Below are 11445 nucleotides of genomic sequence, written 5' to 3' on the forward strand. Positions count from 1 at the left end.
CTCGTATAACCTTGTTATACTAAGAAAAACTTGAAATTGGAATATATATTAATTTGCATTGGATATATAAAGAAATTAGCCCGCAACATTAACAATGTAACACACACTTGTATACTTGTCACCCATTATATAGACTTTGTATAAAGAAAGACCAACGACATAATCAAATTAGATCTTTCTTCTTGACAATGTTGCCAACTTGCTAATAATCTAAGCTCAAAATTAAGTCATCTTTTTAAAAACACACACACATTCTTCCCTCTCATTTAATTTAATGTTCATTCTATATTATTATTTCTTTACTGTTTTGTTATGTGCTCTTTTTTTTTTCTTTTTTTTTTGGAAAATACGACTAATAATGTGTCATTTCTCTACAAAAGAAGAAAGATAAAAATTAAACGTACTATGGCTTTAGACTTTTCTCAATGTTGACCTTAGCTTGTTGTATTAAAATTGGAAGAACTCACATTAAATATTGCATTTACTAGTTATATTTTATATCTCAACTTGGAAACAAAAAAAAAAAAAAAAAAAAAGAAGGTCTTGTTATCTTATTTTATGTTATCTTTAAATGTCAATGTCTTAGCAATATTATGCTACTCGGTATTCAAATATTTAATTTTGCAAATAAGTCGTTTGAAAATAAATTAAAGTGTTTGACAACTAACCCAATTAAAATAACTTTTAAAATATTTTTAAAGTATATTTAAACAATTTTTTTCGAACATATATAGTGTATATTATTATCTTGACTAGGTCGAGTAACTATTATTTAAAATACATTTTAAAAATTATTTTGAGATGTTGTGAAGCAAAACAAAATAAAACTAAAAAGTACTTTTAAAAACAAAGGGATAAAAAAGTTCAAAGATCATTTTTGTAGTTTAGCATCACTACAACTACTACTACACTACTACAAAAACAAGTTTACTATTCTAAAAAAAAATATCATGACCACTTTTTGTGACTCTTTTTTAATCGTGTATAATTCACTATTAAGGTAGGTGTATAGATGACTTGTGAAGAAAAATCATAAATGTTGTTTCATGACACTTTATTATTTCAATCAGTATTAAACATTTAAATATCTAACATATTATTGTTTTGTACATGACAAATTTGTATTATCAATGAATATTTCAAAAATTAACTTTTTCTGTCAATTAAACATTTACCTTGACATTGAAAATCAGTTACAAATTTGTTGTAGCACCCCGTACCCTATTTGTTTTTAAAATATATAGTCAAAGAGATTAGAGATTTGAATTTATGAGTTTAAAACATTAGTGTGAATCTCGCATTTGTACCAAATTAATAAAGTCTTTGGTCGTGATATCTTGATTTGAGTTAGATTATATTACAGGCAACTTGGGCAGTTAGGATTTAATAGAATATAGTATTTGTCCTTTATGTATACAAAGGAATTAGAGAGAGTATTAATTTAAGTTAAAATATACAAAATCCAAAGCATTTATTTTTGTGGAGCAAATTGACAACTGGGTGTGTGTGTGTGTATACAAGTCCGTATGTGAAAGAAACATATATTAGCGACTAAAATAGTTGTTAAATAAGTTTAGAGCCAATTGATGAACAATTGTAATAATAACCTTCCAAATCTGTAAACATTATTGAGTTCTCTATGGCTTTAAACCCAAGGCTTTCCTCTAGTCTTAGTCCTGTTGTTGTCTTTAATAGAGCTTCTTTTTCATTCACGTCTTACGTAACTCTATTTTGCCTTTCTTGAATGCATATATGCAACATAATTGGAACTAGGGTATTAAGAATGTGTCAATCTCTATTGATTATTTTCTTCTAGTATCTTGCTCAAAGAAATATGTGTATATATATACACACACGTCACCCTCTATAAACTAGGTCCAAAATCTTAAATTACATAAAATATATATACAATTTAGATTTTGACAATTCTTGTAGTCTTTTATAATAAATTCAAAATATTCAAAAATAACTCAAAACTTATGATTGATATTTAATTCCCCATTTCTAAATAAGTGTTGCAAAGCAACTCTTGATCCATCATTAAAGACATATATCCTTGTGGTGAGTTAGGTGAGAAACAAATTGAGTTTGATTTGGTATATGATCAACACACATTAATGAAAATAGTAAGCTGGGAACATTTCAACTAGTTTCTTCCTTCCACGTTCTTGAAATTAAGTTGTATAAATACAATGGTCCACCTATGTGTATCCATGCTGTGGAATATATGATAAAAACTAAAACGACAATGGAGAAACACAAAGCTTATTTGAGAGGTGGTTTTAGGGTGTTGGCCGTGATCTTTGTCCTCCTTAACATAGTAATGCCGGTGTCGGCGCAGTAGGAGGAGGAGGCGGCCACTGCCGTGGTAGTGAAAGTGAAGGTGGGCGTGGTTTTGAATTTGAATTTTTCTTTTGGGAAGATGGGCTTGAGTTGTATTTCAATGGCTCTTGCTGATTTCTATTCTTCTCGGAATCGTTACAAAACAAGAGTGATTCTCAACACAATTGATTCCAATGACACAATTGTTGGTGCAGCTGCAGCAGGTTTGTCTGTGTCTCTTTTATATATATATATATATATATATCTTTTTATAATATATGTCCAATACCTTTTCTTGACCAATGTTTGTGTTTTAAATAACTACCCTCCATGATAGACTTCCATTCATGATAAACTTCTTTTAGTAATAAAATTGTACAAGTGATGATTTAGTAATTATGACTAATATAAAGTCTACAAAAATGATCGCAGAAATGACAACAGCAACAATCCAATAATCTTTTTTGTTTGTCATTCTTCTATAATTGAATTTTATTTTTAAAAATGTTAGAACAATGTAATCAATGGATTGGAGTTAGGGACTAAAATGAACTCTTTTCTAAACTTAAAATGTACGATTTTGAAATGATCTATTGTGCAAAACTTAAGAACTAAAATTGTAATTGGTGAAGAAACATATAATTATACATTTACACCAACTGTATTGAACAACAGCGTTGGATTTGATAAAGAAAGAGGAAGTACAAAGCATTATAGGTCCAACAAGTTCGATGCAAGCGAGTTTCATGATCGACGTTGGAGACAAAGCACAAGTTCCCATAATCTCATTTTCTGCCACACGACCTTCCCTCACATCCCATCGCAGCCCTTTCTTCTTTCGAATCGCCCAAGCTGATTCCTTTCAAGTGAAAGCCATTGCAGCCATTGTCAAGGCCTTCAAATGGCGAAAAGTTGTCCCAATATACGTTGACAACGAGTTCGGCGACGGTATCATCCCTTACCTTGTCGACGCTCTACAAGAGGTAGATGCGAATGTGCCATACCAAACCCTCATATCTCCTACCGCCACCAACGACGAGATCGAACTCAAACTTTCAAATTTAATGAATTTGCAAACTCGAGTGTTTGTGGTGCACATGTTACCTGACCTTGCTTCAAGACTCTTCACTATGGCAAAAAAGAAGGGAATGATGGGTCGTGGCTTCGCTTGGATAGTAACAGATGCTATCACAAACGAGTTTAATTCGATGGAACCCTCAATTCTTGATCAATCAATGCAAGGAGTTTTGGGAATAAAAACTTATGTCCCAGGAACCAAACGCCTTGAATCCTTCAAACGTGGTTGGCAAAGAAGATTTCTAAGCTACTATCCAACCATAGAAGAAATTCCTGAGCTGAATGTGTTTGGTTTATGGGCTTATGACACAGCTTGGGCAATAGCCACCGCAGTCGAGAAGGCAGGCACCGACAATCTTCGATATAGCAAGCCCAATAATGTTACTCTTACCGCCACCATGAAAACTGTTATTTTCTAGAGTAAAAATAAATATTGCAATGGAAAATTGAAGACAAATTCATTTCAATTACATTCAAAGAAAAATACAGTATTTAAAGTCTTAAAAATAACTACCCACTAACATCATGACCCTAAACTTTCTCCACTAACATCATGACCCTAAACTTTCTCCACTAATCAACATGACCCTAGACTTTCTCCATGATTACAAATCATGAATGACTAATTCCTAAGAAATAGGAACAAACTTGGACTAAATTAACTTAACAAAGATAAACACACATGAGCATGTTTCAATCATAAAGCACTTTCTTAACACTCCTCCTTGCTTTAGGAGTTGCAAACACCAAGTTTTGACCTTAGAAACTCGAACTTGCAAGTAGGCAACGGTTTAGTTAATATGTCTGCAACTTGATCTTCTGTTTTGCAGTAGACAAGAATCACCTCTCCACTTTTCTGCACTTCCCTTAAAAAAAATAACTTGATGTTAAAATGTTTAGTCTTCTTATAAAACACAGGATTATGAGAAATAGCAATAGCCGCTTTGTTATCAACAAGAATCTCCGTGCTTTTCTTCTGCTCCAGATCAAGGTCAAGTAAAATTTTCCTCAGCCATAAAGCTTGATTGGCAGTAGCTGTTGCAGCAATAAATTCTGCTTCAGCAGTGGATTGGGCTACAATCTCTTGCTTTTTCGAGCTCCAAGAGAAAACACCAGAGCTAAGAGTAAAACAGTAACCTAAAGTGCTTCTCATATCATCAATGGAACCTCCCCAATCACTATCAGAAAAACCAATCAGTTTGAACTCCTTGCCCCTAGTGAACTTAACACCAAAATCACTTGTGCCTTTGACATATCGTATCACTCTTTTTGCTGCCTTAAGATGTAATTCACTTGCACAATGCATGAAACGAGACAAAATACTCACAGCATTCAAAATATCAGGTCTTGTTGCTGTGAGATACATCAAGCAACCAATTAAACTCCTAAAATATCCTTCATCAACTTTGTCAGCACCATCTTCTTTGCACAACTTCTCTTTTTGATTCATTGGAGTGCTTACAGCCTTACACTCATCCATCTTAAACTTCTTTAGTATTTCCTTTGCATATTTTTTCTGGCAAATGAAAACTTCACCTTGCCCTTGCTTGATCTCTATGCCAAGGAAGTAGGACATGAGCCCGAGATCTGTCATTTCAAACATCTTCATCATCTCCCATTTGAAATTTTGAATATGATCTGCATTGTTTCCTGTAACCAGTAGGTCATCAACATACAGTGAAACAATAAGAATGTTAGTACCATTGTGCTTAACATATAAGGTTGATTCTGATAGACTTTTCAAAAATCCCAAGCTCAGTAAATGTTCATCAATTTTGCTATACCAAGCTCTTGGAGCTTGTTTTAAACCATAAAGAGCCTTCTTGAGAAGATAGACTTTATTTCTTTCACCTTGCTTCTCACATCCTTCGGGCTGCTCAACATAAATTTCTTCTTGTAAGACACCATTCAAAAAAGCTGATTTGACATCCAACTGATACAATTTCCACCCCTTTTGTGCAGCTATTGCAAATAGTAACCTGATTGTGTCCATTCTAGCAACAGGAGCAAAAGTATCAGAGTAATCAACACCAAAGATTTGAGCATACCCTTTAACCACAAGCCTGGCTTTGTGCTTGTTAATCGAGCCATCAGCATTAAGCTTGGTTCTAAACACCCATTTAACTCCAATTACCTTCCTATCTTGAGGTCTGTCAACAAGGATCCAAGTTTTGTTCTTCTCTATCATTGACAACTCCTCCTCCATTGCAGCTATCCACCTTTGATCTTTCTTTGCTTCTGCATAGTTTGCAGGTTCACACACAGCAACATTGCACCTTTCATAAATATCAGAAAGCAACCTTGTTCCTCTCACGGAAGCATCATCTACTATTTCATTCTGCCTGTCATCTTCCTCTTCAATGCTTGAATCAAAAAACTTGAATTTCATCTTTTCCAAGGTCTGACCTTTCTTCTCTGCATCATCAAAGTTCCACTCTTCATCTTCCTCGAAGTGAACATCCCTGCTCACGACAATCTTTCCAGTTTGTGGTTGGAAAATTTTATAGGCTTTGCTGATAGAACTATAGCCTATAAAGACACCCGGTGAAGCTCTCCTATCAAGTTTGTCACGCTTGCTCTGTGGAACATGAGTGAAACACAAACAACCAAATACTTTGAGAAATTTCAATGATGGTTTGTACCCATACCATGCCTCAAATGGTGTCTTTTCCTTCAATGCTTTTGTGGGAAGCCTATTTTGAAGAAATACAGTTGTATTTGCTGCCTCTGCCCAAAACTTCTTTGGCAAACTCTTTTCATGCAGCATGCATCTTGTCATCTCCATGATGTATCTATTTCTCCTCTCACTAACTCCATTTTGTTGAGGAGTGTAAGGAGCTGTAAGTTGATGTTTTATGCCTGAATCTTCACAAAACTTGTCAAATTCTGCCGAAACATACTCCTTCCCATTGTCAGACCTTACCATTTGAATTTTGCAACCACTTTCATTTTCAACTCTTGCCTTGAACTTCCAAAAGACATGAGCAACCTCTGATTTAAACTTCAAGAAAAAAATCCAGCACATTCTGGTGAAGTCATCAATAAAAGCAATATAATAGAGACTACCTTTTAAAGAAGGTGTTCTCTGAGGACCTGCAACATCTGTGTGAATGAGCTGCAATTTTTGAGTGGCTCTCCAAGATGACTTGGGAAATGACTTCCTATTTTGCTTTCCAAAATGACACGCTTTGCAGCTTGAGATTTCTTCACTAAGCTTGGGAAAATCAAGTGCCAACTCCGTTAGTTGTAGCAGCCCTTGATGATGATAGTGACCGACTCTTTTGTGCCAAAGCTGTGTTTCATCTTCTTTGAGAGCAAAAACAGATTGCTTCTCCTCTAAAGGATTAAGTGAAAAACTTTTTCCTTTCATTTTTACTTTGAAAATATCTTGATTTGCTGCATCCTTAATCAAGCAATATTCATTTTCAAAAGTAACTTTAAAACCTTTTTCAATAAGTTGACCCACACTCAACAAATTTTGGTTAATGTCAGGTACAAAAAGAACATCTTGTATATGCTTTGTACCTTTACAACTGGCAATCGCAATAGTCCCCTTTCCTTTGACTGAGATGTAGTCTCCATTGCCAATTCTGACTTTGGTGATATTTGTTGGCTTCAGATCTTTAAACAACTCCTTGTCATGAGTCATATGGTTGGTACATCCACTGTCAATCAGCCAGCTTTCATTTGACTCACCACCCACGAAGCATGTTGCCACAAACAATTGATCCTCCTCCTCCTCCTCCTGATAAGCAATTTTGGCCTCTACACCTTGTTGTTGATTATTGTTCCTGCAAATTACAGCTTCATGCCCCATTTGGTTACATTTGGTGCACTTGGCGTTTGGTCTCCTCCAGCATTTAAAAGGAGGATGACCCTGTTTATTGCAATGTGAACAGGGAGGATAGGATCCCTTCTTGACTCCTGCTTTGTTGTAAGTTGAAGATTCTCTAGTAGAAATTTGATTCTTCTTGAAAAACTTCTTCTTCTTATTGTTCCTAACGTTCTCATGATGCTTCGCTGGCAAGGCTCCTTCAACAACACCTTCTTGCCTCATGGCTCTTCTTTGTTCCTGCGCTTGCAAAGCATTGAGTATCTCTGCAAGAGTGATTTGAGTCAAATCTTTGGTATTTTCTAAGGCAGAAATAGATGCCTCAAATTTTTCAGGCACTGATACAAGAATTTTTTCTACAATTCTTGAGTCCTTGAACACAAAACCAAGTAATCTGATTTGGTTTGCAATGTCCAATAACCTAACAGAATACTCTTTAATTGATTCTGTTTCCTTCATCTTCTGCAACTCGAATTCTCGAATCAAGTTTAGCACACGCATTCCTTTGATTCTTTCATCTCCCTCATATTCTGACTTGAGATAATTCCATATCTCATATGCTGATCTCAGAGTCATAATTCTAGTGAAGATAGTAGATGAGACTGCAGCAAACAGACATGCCTTTGCCTTGGATTTCTTTGTCTTCTTCTCCTTTTGCGCTTTGATTTGTGCCATGGTAGGATTGTCTGGAAGAGCAGGAATTTCATAATCCTCTTCCACTGCTTCCCAAATATCCAAAGCTTCCATATAAGCTTCCATACGAACTGCCCAAACTTGGTAGTTGTCTCCATCAAATATCAATGGAGAAATTGAAGTGAAACTAGAACTTGTTATGGCGTCCATGACACAACAACTCACACTCACAGATCCCTTAAGAAGAGAGCTCTGATACCAATTGTTATTTTCTAGAGTAAAAATAAATATTGCAATGGAAAATTGAAGACAAATTCATTTCAATTACATTCAAAGAAAAATACAGTATTTAAAGTCTTAAAAATAACTACCCACTAACATCATGACCCTAAACTTTCTCCACTAACATCATGACCCTAAACTTTCTCCACTAATCAACATGACCCTAGACTTTCTCCATGATTACAAATCATGAATGACTAATTCCTAAGAAATAGGAACAAACTTGGACTAAATTAACTTAACAAAGATAAACACACATGAGCATGTTTCAATCATAAAGCACTTTCTTAACAAAAACGAACTATTCATCAAACTATCTCTACAACCTCGGTATCAATCAAAACGGTCCCAAGTTGCGAGAAGCGTTATCAAATGTTAGGTTTAGGGGGTTAGCTGGTGAGTTCAGTCTGGTCAATGGCCAATTACAATCGTTCGTTTTCGAGATAGTGAACGTGATCGGTAACGAAAGAAGAAGCGTGGGGTTTTGGACTCCAAAAGCTGGGCTGACAACAAGTCTACGGCACTCAGGGAAAGAAAGCGTGTTGAGACCGATCATATGGCCGGGAGATACCGAGAAGGCGCCAAAAGGGTGGGAGATTCCGACGGGTGAGAAGAAGTTAAGAGTTGGGGTTCCAGTGAAGGATGGATTTTTAGAGTTTGTGAATGTGGTTCGTGATCCAAAAACAAATGCAACCCAAGTGAGTGGTTATTGTATAGATGTTTTTAAGGCTGTGATTGAAGCTTTGCCCTACGCTGTTACTTATGAATTCATTCCTAACGACAAATCTAATGCACATCCTGGTGGTACTTACAATGAATTGACTCATCAGCTCTTCCTTGGGGTTAGTATCAAACTTTTTTTCCCTATACATTTCACTTCATATTATAACAATAATAATTTATAAAAATTTTGATTAGGTTAAATTTTGTTAAGGATTCACGTGTTTCCTTTGAAGTTAAAAATTAAGACCTCGTTTGATAACTACTCGATTTTGTGTTTTATGAAATGTCAATATCTATAGAAATACAACGATGTCTCAATTTTATTAGAAACTATCTTTGAAAAATTATAAAAACAAAAATCATAAAACTATTTCAAATGATAAAATTGTTAAAAATATTTATGAAATGTCGATGTTCAAAGCTTCTTATCACTATCATATTGGTAGAAGTCTATTAGCATTTATTAAGGTCTATCATTGATATATTATGAAATTTTGTTATATTTTGTATTTTTTTTTTTACTATATTTGAAATTGGCTGAGAGAAGAATGTATTTAATTAAATTATTATGGTTTTGATGAAACAGAAGTTTGATGCTGTGGTGGGTGACATAACGATCCGAGCCAATAGGTCTGAGTACATAGACTATACATTACCATTCACAGAATCTGGCGTGGCCATGGTCGTGCCGATGAAGAGCAGCAAGAACACTAGCGTGTGGGCTTTCTTAAAGCCTCTCACTTGGAAGTTATGGGTCGTTATAGGCAGCTCCTTTGTATTCATGGCAGTTATTGTTTGGACACTCGAACATCGAGTCAACGAGAAATTCAATGGAAGTGCTGTTGATCAGATTTTTAACAGTCTTTGGTACTCTTTTTCCACCATGGTGTTCGCTCATCGTATGTAACCCATCTCAAACCTTTTTGAATATAATCGAGTATAATTTGTTGAAACATCTTAAATTCTGTTTTCTAACGTTCAAACGGACCAAGCACAAGTCTCACTGGTGGGGTTTGGAATGCAACACCTTTGGAACCTAAGTTGTATTTGTGTTGTGTCACTGTTTGAATTACGTAAAACTCTATCATTTATCTTTGATGGTTGATTTTAAATCAGTATTGATATAACTAAATATACTGTAACCTATCATTTTGGATGACCTTATATATTTCAGGAGAGCGTACATACAACCACTGCACCAAAATTGTGGTAATAATATGGCTGTTTGTGGTTCTTATCATTACACAAAGTTACACTGCAAGTTTGGCTTCACTTTTGACGGTCCAAGAGCTCAAAACAACTGTAACTGATATCAATCAGCTTCTTAAAAATGGAGAGAACGTCGGGTATCAAGGAGGTTCTTTCGTTTACGAGATTCTCAAGTCGTTGAAGTTCCATGATTCCCAACTCAAAACTTATCAATCTCCAGAACAAATGCATGAACTTTTTCTCAAAGGAAGCATCAATGGCGGAATTTCTGCTGCTGTGGATGAAAACCCTTATATTAAGTTGTTTCTTGCCAAATATTGCTCCCAATATACCACCACCGAACCCACTTACAAAGCCGATGGATTTGGTTTCGTAAGTTACTTAGCCCTTCGTGTTTGAAAACGTTTTTTAAAATCATATTCAGAAACAGAATCTGAGTACGTTATCTACCAAAACTTGCAAAAGAAAATCAGTAAATTTGGAAAATCTGGATTGGGACGTACGTTTGTTAGGATTAGGCCAAAATAGTTAGTAGTCAAAATAAAGCTTATATTTCTAACACTTCTTATATGCTGTTTTTTTGGATAGGGTTTTCCGATAGGCTCGCCGTTAGTACCTGACATTTCGAGAGCGATTTTGAAGGTAACGGAGGGTGATAGAATAAGAGAGATCGAAAACGCATGGTTCAAGAAGGTGAGAGAATGTTCGAGTTCAGAAGCCGCTGAATTGTCTTCTACCCGCCTCAGTATCGACAGTTTTGAGGGACTTTTTCTCATAACCGCCGGTACTTCCATATCTTTTGTGGTCGGTTACCTTGTCTACTTTCTCTACATAGAACTGCCGAAATCTTGGAGAGCTAACCCTTCCTTATGGACAGTATTAACCCACTTGTTTTCCACGTTCATGGCTATAGATGACGAAGCTATAGCTCTTCGAAAAAGTCACTGACACCTAGATTGACGAAAATTCTTCCTGGATTTTTCTCGAGTGAAATGCACACCTATGAAGATAGATACAGTAATCCAGAATACATCAACATGCTCTTTCAAAAATCTTATTGAATTATTTTGTTTGGTTTAATTTAGAACTTTTTTTTTCATTCAACATGAGAGTGTTGAGGGATTCCAACCTCTACCTATTCACTTACTTTTGACAAATGATTCATTTATGTTTGTGTAAAATGAATATAATAAAAAACATTACATATGGCGACAATGGTTAATATATAACTTTTGTTTTAATAAGATATTAGAGAAGAGTGGGATCAAGAGGAGGTACATCGAAACATCTTAATATAAGGTACGTTGACACCTTCTTACTATATCTTGGAGCCTTTAGAAGATGTATTCAACCAAAATATGGATAGT

The 11445-nt window shown here is 35.2% G+C and overlaps 1 protein-coding gene across 1 annotated transcript; it reads left to right on the forward strand.

Moving 5' to 3' along the window:
• Nucleotides 1–2443: 2443 nt before the first annotated feature.
• Nucleotides 2444–11282, forward strand: LOC103488568 (glutamate receptor 2.5-like). The gene is made up of 6 exons (XM_051082904.1): nucleotides 2444–2546; nucleotides 2998–3809; nucleotides 8473–8988; nucleotides 9456–9768; nucleotides 10044–10450; nucleotides 10667–11282. Exons 1-6 carry the CDS (start codon nucleotides 2444–2446, stop codon nucleotides 11024–11026), a joined length of 2511 nt encoding a protein of 836 aa, XP_050938861.1. The 3' UTR covers nucleotides 11027–11282.
• Nucleotides 11283–11445: the final 163 nt, after the last annotated feature.

The sequence above is a fragment of the Cucumis melo genome, chromosome 3, assembly GCF_025177605.1.
Source record: "Cucumis melo cultivar AY chromosome 3, USDA_Cmelo_AY_1.0, whole genome shotgun sequence".
In the NCBI taxonomy this organism is placed as follows: Eukaryota; Viridiplantae; Streptophyta; class Magnoliopsida; order Cucurbitales; family Cucurbitaceae; genus Cucumis; species Cucumis melo.